This window comes from Schizosaccharomyces cryophilus, assembly GCF_000004155.1.
Source record: "Schizosaccharomyces cryophilus OY26 unplaced genomic scaffold supercont4.3, whole genome shotgun sequence".
In the NCBI taxonomy this organism is placed as follows: Eukaryota; Fungi; Ascomycota; class Schizosaccharomycetes; order Schizosaccharomycetales; family Schizosaccharomycetaceae; genus Schizosaccharomyces; species Schizosaccharomyces cryophilus.
The window spans coordinates 193,422-213,678 of NW_013185626.1; the positions used below are offsets into that span (position 1 = coordinate 193,422).

At 37.6% G+C, this 20,257-nt stretch overlaps 8 protein-coding genes across 8 annotated transcripts; 4 read left to right on the forward strand and 4 right to left on the reverse strand.

The window, feature by feature from the left end:
- Positions 1–16: 16 nt before the first annotated feature.
- SPOG_00087 (ran GDP/GTP exchange factor) lies at positions 17–2,754 on the forward strand. Its single transcript, XM_013167594.1, has 3 exons — positions 17–707; positions 824–1,467; positions 1,605–2,754. Exons 2-3 carry the CDS (start codon positions 868–870, stop codon positions 2,658–2,660), a joined length of 1,656 nt encoding a protein of 551 aa, XP_013023048.1. The 5' UTR covers positions 17–707; positions 824–867; the 3' UTR covers positions 2,661–2,754.
- Positions 2,682–3,546, forward strand: SPOG_00088 (uncharacterized protein). The gene has a single exon (XM_013167595.1). It carries the CDS (start codon positions 2,769–2,771, stop codon positions 3,393–3,395), a length of 627 nt encoding a protein of 208 aa, XP_013023049.1. The 5' UTR covers positions 2,682–2,768; the 3' UTR covers positions 3,396–3,546.
- On the reverse strand, positions 3,532–5,319 carry SPOG_00089 (rho-type GTPase activating protein Rga5). Its single transcript, XM_013167596.1, has one exon. It carries the CDS (start codon positions 5,040–5,042, stop codon positions 4,020–4,022), a length of 1,023 nt encoding a protein of 340 aa, XP_013023050.1. The 5' UTR covers positions 5,043–5,319; the 3' UTR covers positions 3,532–4,019.
- A 973-nt stretch (positions 5,320–6,292) lies between these two features.
- SPOG_00090 (thiamine-repressible acid phosphatase Pho4) lies at positions 6,293–7,741 on the forward strand (the record flags this gene model as incomplete). The annotated part of the gene is made up of 2 exons (XM_013167597.1): positions 6,293–7,666; positions 7,715–7,741. The coding sequence occupies 2 exons, from the start codon at positions 6,293–6,295 to the stop codon at positions 7,739–7,741; spliced, it is 1,401 nt and encodes a 466-aa protein (XP_013023051.1).
- Positions 7,742–8,267: 526 nt separating this feature from the next.
- Positions 8,268–10,663, forward strand: SPOG_00091 (STE/STE20/YSK protein kinase Nak1). The gene is made up of 3 exons (XM_013167598.1): positions 8,268–8,491; positions 8,547–9,033; positions 9,093–10,663. Exons 1-3 carry the CDS (start codon positions 8,412–8,414, stop codon positions 10,398–10,400), a joined length of 1,875 nt encoding a protein of 624 aa, XP_013023052.1. The 5' UTR covers positions 8,268–8,411; the 3' UTR covers positions 10,401–10,663.
- Positions 10,547–12,195, reverse strand: SPOG_00092 (uncharacterized protein). The gene has a single exon (XM_013167599.1). It carries the CDS (start codon positions 11,763–11,765, stop codon positions 10,704–10,706), a length of 1,062 nt encoding a protein of 353 aa, XP_013023053.1. The 5' UTR covers positions 11,766–12,195; the 3' UTR covers positions 10,547–10,703.
- An 87-nt stretch (positions 12,196–12,282) lies between these two features.
- SPOG_00093 (rictor) lies at positions 12,283–16,657 on the reverse strand. The gene has a single exon (XM_013167600.1). It carries the CDS (start codon positions 16,431–16,433, stop codon positions 12,549–12,551), a length of 3,885 nt encoding a protein of 1,294 aa, XP_013023054.1. The 5' UTR covers positions 16,434–16,657; the 3' UTR covers positions 12,283–12,548.
- A 183-nt stretch (positions 16,658–16,840) lies between these two features.
- Positions 16,841–19,919, reverse strand: SPOG_00094 (FAD binding protein). Its single transcript, XM_013167601.1, has one exon. It carries the CDS (start codon positions 19,445–19,447, stop codon positions 17,726–17,728), a length of 1,722 nt encoding a protein of 573 aa, XP_013023055.1. The 5' UTR covers positions 19,448–19,919; the 3' UTR covers positions 16,841–17,725.
- Positions 19,920–20,257: the final 338 nt, after the last annotated feature.

Below are 20,257 nucleotides of genomic sequence, written 5' to 3' on the forward strand. Positions count from 1 at the left end.
AGCGATTTGTATAGTAGGAACAAGAAGCAATTCTTGTTTTTATTTAAAGAAGTCAATTTTATTTTCAAATATGATTCCTTTATGGTTCCTTCTGATTCTCGTTTTCTTTTTGAAAGACGCTTTTCACTAGCCATGCATGATCTGCGAGGTCAACTTTCGGAACCGTATTATTACTGTAAGTAGCGATTAGTATTGTCTTAAAAAAGTCTCCTCGCGAAGCTAGAAAACCTAGAATTCTTTTCGAACAGATACAAGTCCTCACATATCGTTTGCTAGATCGCATTGGTTTTGGCGTTTCTTTAAAAACATCTTTGAGTTTTTCTTTCCATGAAAAAGAAAGCAAGAATGAGTGCCACTAAAACGCGAGAGCACGCCAATTGGGATTGCCATGTTTCTACTACCAACACAAAAATGTACAAAATGAAACGAACCTTGAACAATATTGCTACTCATCTCATTCACTACCACGATAATTAACACGCTCTTTCTCCTGCTTCTTAGTTGACAATCCTTGCTACTTTTTGTTCATCCTAATACGATATTTTGGTTTGTTTACATTTTAGCGCATCGCTAAAAGTACGCTATGTGGATTAGTGAGCGGTGAGCTCCTTTGCATGATTTCATTATTTGGGACAAAACATTTCGACCTAAATCAAAACGTGAAAAAAAGCAGAATTTTGTGGATTGCTCCTTTTCCTTCTTTAAGCGTATGTCATTTTATCTTTCCTATGCAGTCTGTGTATTTGGAGCACCTCTGTTTGAGGCTTGCTTTGTTTACGCTATCGGGTGACAAATTGACATGTTTACTAACATTGGAACACAGAATAAAAATCTCTTAGAGTTCTTGCTGGAGCGAATTTTTTCAAAATGTCACAAACTAGAGTTACTAGAAGGTCACAGAGACAACAGGAAGCCTTGGGGACTAGTTTGAATAAGCGTGAATTGGAAGATCATGAAGCTCCTGTTCCAACAAAACCATCGAAGAAGCGTGTTAAGGTTTCTAGTGGTCCTAAACCTAAAAGGACCACTGGAAGAAAACTAAACAGCATTCCCGCTCTCCCTAATGAGCTGTTGAATGTTTTTGTATTTGGTACCGGTTCCATGAATGAACTCGGCATGGGCGACTTGGACGTTGATGTCGCTTATCGACCTCGTCTTAACCCGAATTTACCTAGAGATAAAATCGGCGTCGTTGATTTAGCGGTTGGTGGCATGCACTCAGCTGTGCTTTCTCATGATGGCCGCGTTTTCACTTGGGGTGTTAATGACGACTTTGCCTTGGGTCGTCCTACTAAAAACCAAACTGACAAAGAGGGAAACGCAATTGATAACGATTTATTAGAAGGAACCCCCAGTCAAGTCACTGGCGCTATTCAGCGTCTTAAAGTTACCAAAGTTTGTTGTAGTGATAACCTTACGAGTGTTATCACAGAAAACGGCAGTTGCTTCAGTTGGGGTACTTTTCGTGTAAGTTTTTCATAACTGTGTTTTATAGTGCCTTTCTGTGAGATTTGTCGATATTGTTATAAATATCCTCTATCGTGGCGTCTCCTACGATCGGTTTCATTCCTTTATTTTGTATGATCTTTGCTAACGAAATGTAGTGTTCTGATGGTATTTTGGGATTCAGCGAATCTAGCAAGCGTGCCTCAGAGCCTGTGCAAATGCCGCTTCCCGAAGTTGCACAGCTTGCTGCTGGCACTGATCATATACTTGCTTTGACAACAACCGGAAAAGTTTATACCTGGGGTAATGGTCAGCAATGTCAGCTCGGACGTCGCATGATGGATCGTCGTCGACTGCAAGGTCTAAACCCTGAGCCTCTTGCACTTAAAAACATAGTAGCTGTTGGTGCTGGTTCTTACCATTCCTTTGCCATAAATAATAAGGGAAAGGTTTATGCATGGGGCTTGAATATGACAAAACAATGCGCTATTGCTGATGAAGAAGACGAAGAAGAAGGTATAGTTACCAAACCTACCTTAGTAGAAGCCTTAGAGCCTTACAAAATTAAAGCCATCACTGGTGGTGAACATCACAGTCTTGCATTATTAGAAGATGGACGAGTATTGGCTTGGGGTCGTCAAGATCGTCATCAACTTGGTATACCCGATGATGCATTACCTGAATCTCTTACCAAAGATGAGAAGGGATACAATTACAGTATATCTACTCCCACTATTATCCCTGGACTCTCGAATGTTGTCCAAGTTTGCTGTGGTACTCACCATAGTTTAGCAGTAACTAATGATGGTAAAGTATATTCGTGGGGTTCGTCTGAGAATTATGAGGTTGGACAAGGTGACACCGATGAAGAAATTGTAGTACCTACGCTTGTTCGCTCAAAAGCTATTACGAATGCTAGTATCCGAGTTGCTGGTGCCGGTGGTCAATTTTCTGTGATTGCTGGTGCTCCTAATGAACCAGAAACAAAACCTGCCGAAAACGGAGTAAAGACTGACAATGAAGTAAAGTCTGAAAGTGAGAATAACTCTACTCCTCCACAGCAAGAAGAAAATGAAGAAAAGAAGCCTGTCACTTCTGAGTCTACAGAAATGCATATTGACCAGCAACCTCCTACTACCGAAGATCAAACAACTACCCAGAGTACTGAAGAAAAAAAGGAACCTGCTGAGGAAGCCGATTCTACCTCTTCTTAATAATATTTCAGCTATATATTACACTAAAAATAATAATTTTGGTTGTATTGTGCAAATAAATGTACATTTAACGAGCAAACTGCCGTACGATTAATTGTAGTTTCGTGAATGGATGAAACGGTTGCCAAGTTATTAAAGGAACTTGAAGGTTCTTCAAAACCCTCTTCAACATCAAAGGAAGTGTCAAATGATACCAATTCATCTCAGACTTTCAATTCCGAACTAGATCCTTCATTCAACAATCAAAAGGCTTCTCAGGAACTTGCTCTTGTCGAAAATATTCGATCATATCCAGCAGCTTTACGCTATGTCTTTTCATTGCAAGTAAAAAACCCGGAGAAGCTGCGTAAAGTAAAAAAGTTGAAAACCATGCAGGAACGCCAAGAACGCGATTGGTTCATGGAACGCCAAAGACTAATTCACCATCATCAGTCTAAAAATAAATTAAAAAATCTATTGACACCTCTTTCGACTTCTCTGGGTCATGCATCTTCTCTTGAAAGGCATTCTTCTACAAGCAACAAGAACTCTCTGAGCGAACACGACAGGGAACTTGAAGAAGTATTATCTGAATTTGATAAAAAGGTTGTTTTATTAACCGAACGTATGTATTCCGACCAAAGAAAGGCACTTTCTGAGCTGCGTATTCCGCTATTCCTCATTCCTTCATCGGAACCTTTAACAGAAGAGCAAAGCAACTTAATGAGGCTGTTACAGGATCTATTTAGTGAATGAAACGAGCTAATAGGTTATCTTTAAAATTATATTAGCAAAAAAGTTCTTTCTTATACTTAGTAAATAGCATATATAGGAATGATTTCTATGAAAACCCAAAAATATAAGATTACCAAAATAATATTTATTTCATTACCTTGAATACTAACAGCTTAACAAAATTATTGACAAGGTACAATTTTCCTTACACATACAGACATTATATACAAAAATCCAAAATTCCGCAGTAAAAAAAAAGAAACCCATTAAATCTTTGTACTTCAAAAACAGACAACCATTTGATAAAGCCTGCAAACGATCATATAAGGTCTGTAATCGCCAACGAGGAAAGACAGGCTTCCAAACAACATTTCAGAAAGTTCAAGAAATTAAGCGATAAAACTGAACTTGTAAAAAAAGGTAAGTAAACGATCGTTTTGAAAATGGTAGTCTTGCGCAAAATCTTTAACGAAAAGCTACCAAATATAAATCCCAAAAAAAACCAAAAAAAACATAACACTTAAATAAGAAACCAATGTAAATAAAAGAACGATAGGTAGAATCTATACAGAACTATATACAGAAAACCAATAACATACTTCCACTTATAATATCGTCGTAAAAAATCAATGATTCGTTACCTGTTTAGGTGTCCCTCCGACGATCCAATGTATGAAAAAACTTCATAGACCCACTCCGAGATAATGAGTTGGATCTAGGTTTACCTTTAATTTGGGAACTATTTACCTTTAGATCACCCATATTAGGACTACGATCAAGAATGTCAGCTGTGGAAAAGTTCTTATTCGATTGACGGCTGAAAGAACGCCATCGTTTAATGGTTCCACTTTTAGAGTTATAAAGATGTACTCTAGAATGGCCATCAGATTGTGTTACCAACGTCGAGGAAGAGGCATTGGGAGAAGTCGGACTGGGAACTAAGGGAGGTAACGAAGAAAGAGGAATAGTCTTTATGAAGCTTCCTTGATGACTGATTAAAAATAAAAGTGCATTCTGTGAAATTTTGTAGTCTTTAGAGTATACTTCGTGACTAGGATGGGATAGGATACCAGGTTGAAAAATAGCGGCTAAATTTTCGGCGGACATAAGATTTATGTGAGAATTTGAAGCGAAAACAGCAAGCAAATCTAATAGATAGAGAAGAAGCTGTCGATTTGGAATAGGAAGCTTATCTATACGTTGGCGATACATTTCAATACGATCATTATCCGTCAAATTAGAAAGAGTCATGGGCTCACGGAAAAGCTCATAGTAATCTAGAGGAATTACATGCTCAGGCATCAAGTTAATAAATCTTCGAAAGACGTTGGCGGCATCATGAACGGTATAGCCATTCCATTCGAAGCTACGACCGTAATCTGGGCTCGTGCTAAACGCTTTCTGAAGTAACTGAATTCTTTTTGAAGAGCCATTAACTCGGAATATTCCTTTTACTTGTGTAGCATTTTGTTTTAAGAAAAATCCACATTTTGCAACTACTGCCGGTATATAACCATAAAACACTTTTTCACCATCTTTTCGGGTGAGGAAAATGGCTACTTTGGAAACTTCCAAAGCTTCAGAAAGGCTTAATCCAAATAGTTCATTCTCAGTTGCTTTATGAATTCTCAATTGCTTCCACCAGGTTATTAGTGATTTTTTTCCCATATCGTTTGAACATATGGGCTGATACCTCAATCATTCACTTGATATTGGAAGGAATATGTTTTCCTTTCCTCCTTTTTCTTCGAATGAGGCGTCACACTGCCAAGTTTTTGAATCCTAACGTCTTTTGGGCAACACTTGCACGGATGGCCGGTCCTTTTACACAATGCAAATGAAAACTTTTTTTCTTTATTATAAACGTAAATCACTTATTTTCTAAGGAATAAATAAACAGAATATCGACCAATTTTGATATTTTTTGAAATCTGTTGTATGTAACGAGAGGGACAGACAGTTCCTACCTGTGGATACTTTAATCAAGATCGGTTGAGCCCGGTATTTCCGTGGCAGATCGGTAGCCTTGATAGGTTTATACGATTTACTACGGGATCACTTTCATGCGGAAAGTAATGATGTAATATAATTGTACAGAGTATCTGTTTGTAAACAAACAATGCTTGTGCAGAACAGATGAAACCAAAACAAAGCTAATAAATTGCTTAATAGAATAAATTTCTTTTCCTTTTTTATATACGGTAATGAAAGCGTAAAAGTTCTCAATGGAATGAACAGTTTACAGTTTGTATTTCAGTGACATGAAAGTGATGAAATACTGTCATTGAATAAGTACTAGAGGAATTTCATATACAATACCTTACGAGTATTTGTTCGTCATTGAATACTTATATTTGTTTATATTTCAATTAAAAAACTGCGCTTACGATCAAACTAAACACCTGGTTTTTACTTGCAATACGAATAGCTGTGGTTGAATTAAATGATTTTTCTGTACAGTCCCTCTAACAGTAACAAAAAAAAAGTAAAATGAAACGAAGTAATTGAACTGAAACAAAATTGCCTTCAAGTATTAGGGATATTTTTTTTCCCATTGTTTGTTTTTATTAGAGCTAAAATAATGCCTGTAATAATATTCGTATATCGCAAAAATAAATATAAACTCGATAAGCGGATAACCGGACTACTTTATATGTAATAAGCTCCGAACAAGTTTTAAGTCAGAACCAGATTTCCATTATTTACAGTAAATAATTACAGTTAATGTAGTAAAAATAACTGGGGTTCCTAGTTCTGTCTCTGTTTTTCTTTGTTTCCTTTTTTTTTTTACATTTTGATCTATCAAAGCTATCAGTTGCTATCTTTTCCTATCTTTTGATTTAAATTGGGTTTTTCTCCCGGCATAATTTTCTATCGTTCTTTATATTACTTTTTCATTTTTTTTGGTTTTCATCAGTATGCGACTGTCTAGCTTCTCTTTATGGTTTTTGGCTTTCATCATAGGTTCTGTTTCGGCCCGGTTTTCTGATTTCGAGTCTTTTAAAAATACATTCAACCTTCAGGAACATTTAGGCAGTCTTAGCATTTATCATGAACCACATTTCACTGGATTGAGCTCTGCATTTCCGGAATCTTGTGAAATTCGTCAAGTCCATGTTTTGCAGCGCCATGGTTCACGAAACCCTGCTAGCGACGACGGTGGTTCCAGTGCCAAATCTCTTGTTCAAATGCAAGAAAAGCTTACCAATGGATCGCTTCCAATTAATTATACAAAGCCTGATAACCCCTTTCAGTTTATCAAGTCCTGGGTTCCAGTCATTGAACTTCGTAATGCCGATAAGCTTTCCAGTAGTGGCCGTGTGGAATTGTTTAAATTGGGCCGTGAAGTCTTTACTCGGTATAACATGCTGTTTGATGCCGATGTTTATGAAATAAATACAGCGGCTCAAGGTCGTGTCGTCGAGTCTGCAGAATGGTACAGTTACGGCATGTTTGGAAATGAAATTGCTAACAAGACAAAATTCGTCTACCTTGCTGAGGATGAGACTCCTGGTGCTAATTCTCTTTCCAACTATAATTCTTGTCCTGTGTACTCTGACAACAACATCGACTACAAGCAGGTAGAAGAGGCTCATTCCATATGGGAAAACATTTTCTTAGTTCCTATCAGAAACCGTCTTAACCCTTACTTTTCAAACTATAATCTCACAAATGATGACGTTAGGAGCTTTTTCTACTTGTGTGCTTACGAGCTCACTTTAAAGGATGAAAGTGGCTTTTGTTCTCTTTTCACTCCTTCTGAAATCATCAATTTTGAATACGATTACGACTTGGAATTTTCCCTTTGGGGCGGTCCGTCTTCTAAATGGGCTAATGTTTTGGGTGGTCCTTATATCCATAACTTGGCCAAATCTCTTCGTTCCGTTTATAATGAAAGCAATTACCAAAAAACTTTTTTTGCTTTCACCCACGATGGCCAAATCCTTCCTATTGAAGCTGCTCTTGGTTTCTTCCCAGATATCACTCCCGAGCACCCTCTCCCTTTAACTTACAATCCTTATACTTATTCTCTGAAAACTTCGTCATTCGTTCCTTTTGCTGGAAACTTGATCACCGAGCTTTTTCAATGCCAAGATCAGAAGTATTATGTACGACACCTGGTTAACCAACAAGTCTTCCCTTTGACCGACTGTGGTTATGGCCCTTCTAATTCTTCAGATGGTATGTGTGAGCTTTCTGCGTATCTTAATTCTCCCGTTCGTTCTAATTCTACTTACAATGGTACCGACACCTTTAATGCTGCTTGCCAAGCAAACCCTACTAATGTCACAGTTCGTTACTAGAATATCTATCTGACTTTACCACTATCTCATTTATAGATTGTGAATTTACTTTCTGGTAAATGAATCTTAACCATATCCGAACCTTGATCCATTATAAAATAAAAAGCGTATGCCAATGCTATAGCCTTTAAGTATTAGTTGACTAGGCCATTCGACTTTTGACTTTCCTGTCCCAATGAATGTTCAGGTGAAGCCCATGCTCTTAAGCCTCCTCTTATTTTTTATGCTTTGCAGAGTAGGAGATCCATAAAGTAGATAAAAGGGTTTAAAAAGATACCATTAGGAAGAGAGCGTACTAAACGCATCAAACAAAGGGGACACCTGCTTCATCATGAACGTTCCCAAAGTACTTTTCTGCTGCTTCAAAGACATAAATGATAAAAGAAAAGATATTTTCTGAATAAATTGTAATATGATTTAACTCTTAAGCAGTTTTATGTTTAAGGAAGCACTTTTTTGATTCAAATAGCAAAAATGGAATCCCATGAACGTACTGCATATTCCACCTAACAGCATTTTCTTTTATAAAAGAGCTAAAATTTCAGCTTAATAAACCCCTATTACACTGTCCTATTCCAATTTCCCTGAGCAATTCAAGAGGACAAATTTCGCTATACCACAGGTTTCCCCAACTACCATACAAGACTAGGTGAACTTACATTCGCATCGTTTCGTTAATGAGAACAAGCTAATAGAACCTTCATGTTTGTTTAATAAAAGCTAAGCTGGGATTATGGAACATCAGACGGCATCTTGCGCCTATACAAAACTAGAACTTGTAGGCCGTGGTTCATACGGTGCTGTATACAAAGGGTATGGTTATATTCTTTACTATTCTATAATTGCAGAATTGACTGACTCGTATCAGTCTTCGAAATGCTACAAAAGAGATTGTAGCAATTAAAGTCTTGAATCTGGACACAGCAGAAGACGAAGTATCAGATATCCAAAAAGAAATTACTGTTTTAAGTGAATTAAAGCAACGTGAATCTGAAAATATCGTTAAATACCATGGATCATACTTGGTAGGTACAAATTTATGGATCATTATGGACTATTGCCAGGGCGGCAGTGTTCGTACTTTAATGGAAGCTGGTCAATTAAGTGAGCCTTATATTTCTATTATCCTTCGTGAAACTTTACAGGCCTTAAAATTCATTCATCATGCTGGTATTATTCACCGTGATATAAAAGCAGCTAACATTCTTGTTTCTGTGTCTGGTAATGTCAAGCTTTGCGATTTTGGTGTCGCTGCAGAAATCAATATTAATCGAAGGAAGCGAACAACTTTTATTGGCACTCCCTATTGGATGGCTCCTGAAGTTATTCGTGATGGACAAGAATACAATGTCATGGTACGTATTACAGCCTTAAGCCTTTGTTTTATAAGTACGGCGTTTGCTAATACAGTTAGGCTGATATATGGTCTTTAGGAATTACGGCTTACGAAATCGCGACTGGTTCTCCTCCTCATGCCAAAGAAGACCCATTTCGTGCAGTTTTCCTTATTGCGCATACTCCCCCACCAAAGCTCGAAGGAAACTATAGCAGCTTATTAAAGGAATTTATTGCTTTTTGTTTACATGTTATTCCGAATAAGCGTTTGGATGCCTCTGAACTTTTAAAATCAAAGTTTATCAAGCAATACGCACGGCTACCTGGAAATGAGCTGTACAATCTGATAAAACGTTATGAAAATTGGCAAGCGGCTGGCGGTGTTCCGGATACTTTAATGAATCCACACGAGCCTGAAAATGGCAGCGACCAAGATAATGATACTTCTGAAACAATGTTGGATGATGATTGGGAGTTTGGAACAGTCAAAAAAACACATCAACAACGTTCCTCCTCGTCTTCAGGGTCTGAAACCCCAACTTCCAAGCCGACCTCGTCTACAGCTGTATCTGCCACAGAAAACGAGTCTCATCCTCTTATGCAGCTTTTTCAAAATAGCTCTATGCCGAATGAAGATCCCTCTAACATTGGCCGAGGTATTGCAAACCAAGAATCGAATATTAAACCTTCATACTCTCAGATTGAACTGCCAAGTTTTGACAAGGAAGATGAATGTTTGAAAAACAAACCAACTGTTAATCCGAAACAATCGAGATCTCCAGAAGAATCAGAATTGGTTGTCAATCGGAGCAGAGGAAATGCTATGAATTCTATAGACCAGAATGTGAAGCGTCCATTACCACGCGTGGTGCAAAGACAAATGAATATGGGCAAAAGAGGCATATCCATGTCTCCTATGAAAGGCCCTCTTCGATTTCCATCCTCACTAGATCCCCAGTCTAGGAGTGTTTCCATGGGTGCCTTTGAACACTTGAACACTTCAGCAGATACCAGCGCCCATAAAACGCACTCCTTTTTACCCCCAATAGATGTTGCTAGATCATCTAATAACCAACCTTCAAAAGCTACTTCTCCGACAATTCCCAAACACCCTATCAATTCACCCACTGTAAAGCCTTTTAACTCGAAATTACGAGCACGTTTACCCCCATTATCTATTAATCCTCTTCAATCGAACACAGCTTTAAATGAAAATAATGAACCCCCAGCTGTTAAGCCATTACCATTGGAATTATTTGATGATAGTTCTTATAACATGCATACTATGAAGTCCTCTATAAAATTGGAATTAGACAATCTCTTGACAGAAATGGACATCTACTTGAAAGGATTGGAAATGAGCCTCGCCAAAGAAAAAGATTTTTAATGACTTATTACGAGTTTGTTTTATCGTTATTGTTTTTCTTTATTATTTATTTAAGTCTCTGAAGTATAAATACCATCTTCAGTGAGTTGCGTGTTGCTCAGAGAATTTTTGATTTAATTTTACTACCGTCAAATTAACAATAAAAATCCTAATTGATAATCCATAAAAATTTCATTAATAAACGACTTTGAGGTTTGTATTTAGTCGTCTAATAGACTAAAAGACCGTGCCAGTAAATTGTCAGAACCTCTTTTTGTTGATTGGTATATCTATATAAATATTTTTTCTTTTGCATCATTCACTTTATAAGAGTGGATTACTTAGCCAGAAATAAGCATCTATTTTATTGGCCAATTTGAGGTTCTTTGATGATTTTTCTGTTTTTGTAACCTTCATCTCCTGAGCGACAGCGTAATCAAACATCTCAGGTGTACCATACATTTTTAAGACATTAAGGAACGTCTTACAAGGATAGTAAACAGAAAGGGATTCCTCTCTGAAAATTTGATATGCTATTCCGAATCTTCCTGTTTGTAAACTCCATTCCAGAAACACAGATTTTATCAAATTATCTTCTGGTAAGGCCAGATTCTTTAGTTGCCGTAATAATTGAAAAGTCATTTGCGGGTTTTTCCTTACAATCAAATAGTAATATATGGCGAGATAAAACTCGTTAGTAGTCAAAAAATGATCAAAAAGAGAACTAAAAAAAATTGCTTCGAAGCTTCTATCACGGAAATAATCGGGTAACGTTGCATCTTGAGTCACGGTGTTCACGTAGGCTTTAATTTCATATGTAGAGGTTAGTAAAGGATATAGAAGAGTTTGAAACCAAACGATGGTCAACAAATCTTCTTTTCCTTGAAATATGTCGTATAGGTTTCTTGATCTCCTATACATATATTTATCATACAACGAAAGGATTCTAGCGGTTTTGTTCGGTGGATCATGAGGCCTAAGGTATGCTTTATTTCGATCAGAAGCCACTATTAAAAGTTTTCTCGTGTGCTGTAAATTACAAAAACTCAACGAATTAAAAATGACTTGACGCAAAGAACGGCTTTCGGGATTCTTTTCCTTAAGCGCATTACTACGTTTACTTATGAATGCACGGTTCGACTTTTTCGAAACTTGATTTGAACGGGAAGAAGAATCGGCAACTGTTGAAGCATTTTGTCCATGCCTTACTTTGTTTGAGACCAAAGTTTGGTTTTGAGTTTGGGAACGATAATTCCAAGGGGTATATGCAAAAGAACGAGAGGAGATTGTGGTATAAGGATGTGAATATAATACACAATGAAAGCGGGAAAAATGCCTATGCAGTCGAATATTACTGTGGTAGACCCTGCATCTCGCATGGAACATAGCAAGGATCCAATGGTGAAATTTCCATAGAAGCCCGCAGACGAAAGGCTATAGTATAATGCTTGAAACCAGAATTTTATAGTTAAAAAACTTCTTCAAAGAAGGAAGACAATCAACAGACGCCTTGCCTTGTTTTCGAACTGTTATAAAACAATTACGGGACCAAAATTCTCAGTAGTAAAGCTATTCCAAAAATCAGTCTCTGGAAAAGAATAACGAATAATGAAGATATAATAAAGTTATTTTATCCTTTCTCTATACTGACAACGAAAATCGATAAACCGATCCTAAAACGAATGAAAGCATTTATTTACCTGCTTTTCATTCCTTTTTCTTTCTTATTCTATTAGAATTGCAGTATAATACTAATTAATTCATGAACCTGGCAAAATAGAAAGGCAATCTCGCAAGTGGAAGATGGTAGTAGTAGTCTACCAGTTAAGTCTATAGTCTGCAACTATAGATATACAAGATCGGTCACACGAATGCAATTACCTATTTAGTATAAATAATTGAATTTGAATAGCTTAAAGAAGTTTATTTACTATCATTTTAATATATCCTATGTTAAATGAACTAATAGTAATTATCAAGATTTTACTTACTCTTAGTTAAAGAATATGATCTAAGGTGAGTGAAACTCTTCCAAATAAACTCAGAAATAATTAAAAATAATGAACGTTAAATGACAAATAATTTATAAGGACAATCTGCAGCGACTTGCGAAGTGAAATTACGAGAACAAGAAGACAAAATTAGCAAGTCAAATATCCCAAAATATTTTTAAGATACAGTAGAGGAATTAGACGCTGAGAACCTCGGCGGTAATTCATTCGTCTCAAAAGACGCCAAAAGAGCGGAGTGGGGAAACAGTTCATAAATAAATTGCAAAATCTGAACACGATAATGAAATTGGTCTAAAATATTGAAGCAAAATTTGGCTAGGCGCTTTGACAAAAAGACTCGAGGGGTTTTAGATCGTATTTTTGTTAACTGACGAGCGGATTCATTCGCCAATACATGATTCGACAAATTGGAAATATACTTGACGACTTCTTTCTCAATATTTGTTAAGTTGTCAGCTAAAAATGACTGAGGGTATGTGAGTGTTCTATCACTCAAGTGTTCAGCCTCTTTTCCTGGAGTCGAAATTACACGGCATGCATGTACTGGGATACAAACACCTTGCGAAGTCCCCATCAATGACATTAAACTATACCAATGCAAATTTGAGAGAATTTGTACGCCACGACTAGTCCTTGAAATTAACCCTAAAACAAAAAATGCTGTCCCACGGACAGTAGGAATTTTTGATTCTTCCGCGAATTTGACAATAAGAGGCACAGAATCATATTTATCCAGAAAGTGAACCCCTGTCTCTGCTTTTCCTATATTTCCGATAGCCCATAATGCACTTTTCAGACGACGAATCTGTAATGAGTCTACTTCTTCAACATACTCCCTTAATATATTCATGAAGGAACCAAAGTGACCGCTTGTCTCTAAAACAGAGCAACCTTCCGGTGACTTCACCAATTCTCCGTAGAAATGTAATGGAAGAATATCATCTCCATTAGTTGAAATCTCTGCACTAGCAATATCCATGTTGGAAATAAATGTCAGAAAGCCATTTAGTTCAATTAAATCAACGTATGCTTCATTTCGATGGTAAAACCAATTTTCTAGTTCGTGTTCAATAAAATTAATTTCTGACAAATAGTAAAAGCCGACAGTGGTAGCCAAGAACCTCAATAACAAAGGTGAGCCTATTTCACCTAGATGGGCCAAAGATGGCTGTAGTTGAACAACCTGAGCAAGCAGATTTTCGTTTTTAGCGCAGACATCGTCCAACGCTTTGACAGCAACTTGACATACGTCTAGAGAAGGATCATACAATTGAAAAATCAAAAGCGATATAGCCCAATGATTCAAGTTGTCATTTCCTGATTCTGAATTTATCAATGTTAATAGATGTCGTGTTGCATGTAATCGAACATTTTGTTGCGCAGTACTTAAAGCCTTTGAAAATATAATTCTGCTGTGGCCCTCTAAGCGATAATCCACATTCGTTAAGAGACAAATCAACAAATCATCTCTGTTTCGAATTTCGGCAATGTGATATAGAGTAGTAAATATCCTCCATCGTTCCATAATCGCATGTCCCTCTTTCTGACTGGAAAGGACTTTAAGCATGCAAAAGTAACCATGCACGAGAGTTGTCTCGAGGCGCTCGCTGGAAAAGATCGGATTCGCTACTTGACCAGAATATTCGTCAAGCTGTGACAAAGCTTCAGCAATTTGCTTTATGAGTTTGCTTTCCGATAAGTATTTGACCCCTTCGGGATTTGCCAAAAGCGTCTTAAAAACCAAACACCCGACATTGATATATTTCTGATTAGCCGTCGTGTTTTCTATAGAAGAAAACCTATCAGAAAAGGGCTTATAAAAAGATAACAATCTCTTCATAAATTTCGTCGTGCGAAGGGTTTCATCTATTCTCTTATGACTCAGCAGAGGTCCTTCCATAATTTGAGCTAATGTATCCCATCTCCATTTCTGATAGTTTTTTGTTGTTAAGACATTAGTTTCCGCCAGCATATTCCTAAAGTGTGAGTCATCAATCTGCAATCCCATCTTCAGTTTAACATGTTCTACCTGCCTTTGACCCCGAAACGTGTTTCCAGATAACCCCCCTTCATGAATACTGGATGCATGAAAACCGGTTTCAGTCTGGCATTTTACACGGTTCAAGCTTTCAATAGATTGAAGAACTGAAGTGGCGACAAATCTATCTTCAGCAGTAAATTTGGAAGCCATATTGAATAAAGATGGAAGTGACTGAATTTTAGCGCCTAACTGAATAGGAAGTAGTTGATCTGAAAGACGTAAAACTTCACCAAGCAGACACGTTGCTTTTTTTGAAAGAAATTGATCATCATTAGCACGGATCACACATACGATTGATTCAACCAAACCCAGTTCCAAAAAAATAAACAATATGAGAGCCATAAAATGGTGGTTAAGAGACAAAAAATTTCTATAAGACCCGTCGGACAGATTAAGCGTGCTTGTTCTAATGTCTTCATGAACATTTTGACTTTTTGCTGGAAACGGCTTCTTTCCAGCAATAATGCACGATTCATGTATTGTTGAACAATCAACCTTAAAAATAAGCAAAAATAAATCTATTATATCATTACGGGCAGAGAACGTCGGAACACGAAGGGAATCTACAAGAGATCGAAGGGCTTGGAAATCCTCAGTAGAGAAAGCCAAAAGTCCAGGCCAGGAATTTAGTAGAACAGAGATGACTTTAGCACTTGAGCGAATAGCTCTAGACGTTTGCTCTGGCTGCCCTCCGGAAGGACTATATAAGTCATAAAGCGTGGGTGAAGTAAATGGGGATAATAAAATACCAATATCGTGAGGTAGACTTAAATAACGGCAAGTTACAGGGTTATCTAGAAGATAAATCAGAGCCAAAGCTGCGGTTGCTGCCAACTCCTCTGAAATGGAACCGTCAACAAGGGAGGATATTAACACTCTCAAACCATTAGCTCGCAATAAAATCTGTGGTTTTAAAATCATTAATTCAATCAATGTTTCGCTTGCGATACCCCTACTTGCATCTGTTGAATGTTCACAAATAGCAATTAATGTGTTTGTAATGCCTAAAAGCATATGTTCATGTTCTTCTGTACTTGAGAACGCATATAGTGTACGTATTAATCGAAACGCCTGAGCTCTTTCGGTCTCATAAGAAGGTCCAACTGTTATAATGGATTTTGAAAGCAACCAAGTCAAATTAAGTGACTGGCAGACAGCGAACGCCGAAGGGTCAGTGAGTAGGTTTCTTATGACGCGATATACACAAGCAGAAACGTCTGGTACGTTGAGCATGAGCATGAAGTGAAGGGTAGGAAGCATATAGTAAGCCCTGGGAAGACAGTCCTTTTCAGGGTGCTCATGCAAATACTGACAAATGTCATTAGAAAGTTGGATAACTTCTCTAGTGGAAAGTTTCGAGCAAGCATTTCGTACTGCTGTTGTCCAATCTTGGAGAACTAAATTAGGTGCTTCATTGGATTGAAAGAATTGAATTCTATTATGCAAAGATGGATAAACAGATAAAGGTTTGTCTCTCCTCTCTTCATCTTTGTCGATAGCAGAATATTGGGTGACTATAGGATCCAGTTTTTTGGAAGGACCTAGATAGTCATTTTTTGTAAGTGATAAACCGACTTGTCTGGAGTTACCCCGCTGGTGTCTTGTATGTGTTTCAGGATGACTTTGGGCTTTCTGAAGTGATGGATCCCAAGAACTGATTCCAGACTCCGTAGCTTCATTTTGAATATCCATCTGAATGTTTTCAATGGATTTCTTAAGTTTCTCTATTGATCTCCTACAGGACTCCAAATCCGATTCGAGATTATCCTTTAAGCTCGCTCTTCGTTCTATTGGTTCATGTTTAAATCTCGCACCAAAATCCATTAATAACTGTTCAGTCTTATGACATGCTGCGTATTCATTGTCAAGTTTTCTTTTAAGCTCATCAATTAACTCGTCATTTTCTTCTACGACACCAGGTAATTTTTCCATAATGGAGCTCGTTTCCTTACTGTTTGCACTAAAGTGTTGGCTTTCCGGTCCCTTTTGCATAGGTCTCATAGCTATATACTAACAAGGGAAAAACATGAAGAACTTTCCATAAGGACTTGCATAAGTTAAGAAACAACAATCTTTGCTTAGAAATGTTGAATACGCTAAGTTCAATTCCTTAGCCAATTCTTCTCCAAAGCAAATCTATTTTTCTTTGTTTATTTTCATATAATAAGAAATCCAGTTTTTTTCAAATATAATTTATATTACTACCATGAAGACTCAGCAGCGATTCTATTGTGTTTTCGTATAGTTGTATTTTCCCTAAGGAGTATTAATTATAACGAACCAGTACAAATTGCGCAATAATAAATAAAGTCTCATTAAACGAGCATTTGATTCAAAAACAAGAGTTAAATATTGTAATATAAGCATAAGATTTATACGATTATATATGTGAGAATACATTCTAGTAACAGCAAATAGGCGGCTCTGTTGGAGGGTGCCAGAGGAAGTCCTGACTTTATCAATTGTTACTCATCGTTCATTACTCTAAGGAGTATATAATTAGTACCATGTCACCTTGAGCAAGACAAAAAATCTATGGTGAATTGAGTAATTAGACTGGGTTATATTGATTCAAAGAGAGTAGAATAAGAAAACTTGTGAATAAGTAGACTGGTTCCAAACAAATACATTCTAAGGGAGAATTTGTTGGTATCCGAAGCAACTTGCTTATTGATACATCTGAATTCGTCAACCAAGGACATTAGAACAAGATTAGTTGTTTACGTAGCAACGAATATAGTAAGGATTATTTAAAATACAGTTGCGATTTTTCAGCACATATACGAATCCTAACTCCATTCATACTTCTTCGTATCTTTTTCCTAATATAGACTAGAACCATTGGAAGAATGAAAGAATTACTTTAGTGCTTTGTTCTTATGGTATCTCTGTAACGGCTTCATCAAACTTTTTCCAAGTTGAATCTAGAGTTTAATCAGACTGATAAACATGCCTTTCAAACTTATAGAACCTTTCGAGAGAAAGCATATCTACAGCTTACGAAAATAATAAGCAGTGGATAACATACTGACCGGATAATATATAGACGGGATGAACACCGGTTGTTTGGCAGATTACGTGAGAAATCAAGGACAGTATAATATTAAAAACTTTTAGATCCAAAGATACCAAAGGATCACGAAAACAAAACTAGAAATTATAGGAACAAAAGCAAAAATATAAGCCACTGAAATGAAAAGAAGGGGATTGAAACGATTAAACCTGAAATTCATGTACACATTATAATCATAAATTGACAGGTAACAAAAAAACCTTTCCTTAAAACAAGCATGTTACCAAATTTCCTTAATATACTTCAAGGAAAGAGGATTCTGCCAAGTCGCCAATTGGTTAGAAGCTTCACTATGAGACATACTCCCGAATTTCATGCAAATGTCCCGCAATGCATCGTCGACACCTCGTAATAAACCTTGTTTACCACCACAAAGGTATATTTTACCGTTCGGGTGGTTCAAAACATTCCATACAATATCACCTTTTTGACGTAATTCGTCCTGCACGTAAACTCGTTTGCATGAACGTGATTCAACGACTAAGTGATGAGGCCCTTCCCTGGGATCATTGTGAAACTCTAACGCATCAACTTCGGTATTATTTTGATTGCTAACGGAATTAGAAGAGTCAGAACGAGAGTCGTCATTCCGGTGTTCCCATTCGCCATGGTACAATTCATCCAACTCGGAGTCACGGCAACCGTGAAAAATCCAGACTTTTCCAGCACAAGATGCATTCATGAGACGGCGCTGAACAAATCCGCGGAAAGGTGCGATACCAACACCGGTGCCAATTAGACACATAGGGCCATCGGAAGTGAAGTGCGTAACAAAAGCGTTCCTATGTAAGCCACGATACATGGGGAGGATTAAGTCTCTTTTACCGTCCATCCATTGCTTCGCTAAACGATACAAGAAGCCAGAACCGATACCGTAACGAATACCGCCACCAGCCTTTTCGATCTCTACGAGAGCAACCGCAAATTCTAAGATTCCATTATGCTGAGCGGGATCGTTGGATAAAGAATACCATCTAGGCATTAGTTGGGGTAGAATACTTAAGAGGTGATCCAGAGGAAGCTTGACACTAGAAAACGCTTCCAAGAGTGTAAGCAAAGTAACATTGTTATTCGCTCTAAGATCACAGAAAGCACGTTGACCCAAACGGCTAACCAAAAACAAAAGAATTTGTTTTTCTGCAGGGCTTTCGGCATATTCGGCCAATAAACGAATTAACTGCTTTTTAGGGGGAACGGACATGAAGTCAGAAGACCATTTCAAGAGCTCCCGTCGAGTAGTAGGAAGCTCTCTAGCCATGTCCTCAGCCCAAATGGTAGGCCAGCGACCACCATTAGTTTTCAAAAGGACAGGAGCATCAGCGACGTCGGGAGGAACATGCAAAAGATGGAGCAAATGACTTACAGCGTCATCGCTGTTGGGAGCCATGAGACCAAATGAACCACCTACCATCCACTGTTCACCTTCAGGAAGAGGATAATCAGAAACGTCAATTTCAAAATGGAAAGCACGCTTATAGGCACCGGGCTTTGTTAGTTCGCGGATATCCCTAACACGAGACGGATAGACATGGAATGGTGGATGAGGCTGGACAAATGAAGGCGGCATCTTTTCAGGAATAAGGGAGCTTTGATGGAAGGAATCCGCGGACTTGGCTTCAGGAGTCAATGGAGCAAAGGAAATATTACAGGGAGGAAGTTTGGGAATACGATCGATCGTAATGTTATCGTGCAAGAGATGAAGGTCGAGGTTGAGAGACTTGAAATGCGGATTTAAGGATAGGTTTGACATAGCATGGACAAGATTTTGAGAAGGATCATCTACATGGGTACTTTCGTTTGCGTCTTTACCGGAAGAGCAGCGACAGTTCACACAACCCAACTCAGCCGCCGCTGAAGAGGAATGAGGAAGGTTTACGGTAGACGAAGAGGGGGAGTTGGGAGAGAGATGTTGATGTTTTGGAGCAATCAGGGAAGGAGCCATTGGATCTAAAAAAGCACAGAGAAACAATCCAAAAAGAGGGAATTATAAAACAAAATGTAAAAATGACAAAAAAAAAGATTAGGAACCAACGAAACAAATAATAAATTCAAATGATAAATAGGTAAGTCGGCAAACTCGGCTATGTCGATATAGAAAACAAATGTAGACCGAACCTGTTCTTTTGTCAAATTCCAAAGCGATGCAACGAAATTGCAAAACAAGAGATGAGTCGTACAATCAATGAACCCTATATGTGTATAACAAAATCAAATTACCGGGAACGAAGGGTATTCACGATTCGGCAAGAAGAAAGTGACTACTAGGAACCAGCAAGAAAGGATCCAAAAGGAAAGAGTATTTTTTGTACTTATTTGGAATAAATTGAAAACCCACAAGGCAGGTATGAAGTAAAATCCGTGAAAGTATGGGAAAGGCAAAGTGATGGTAGAAGAAGAGTATTGTGATCAGATAAAAATTTAAAGCAATATATGGTTTAGAAATATCATGAGATTTAGAATACCGAGCTGGTTCAACATTGGTAAAGTACATGTAACGAAATGCAACAAACAAAGTAAAACGGGAAGCGAGTTTTTGATTGGAGCGAAAGAAAGCCAAGCAGAGCCAAAAAAAAGAAAAAGAAAGCTTTCAATTTGCTTTCTGTAAAGTAAACTGCGTTTTTAAGAGCAGGATAAAATGGTTTGAAAATAGGAGTTGGAAAGCCATATTCCCATTCAACAGGGACGGATGAGTGTAAAAGCATCGTCCGCTTGGATCTGAAAGGATCTGCAAGAAGAATTTGTGTTCTCACGT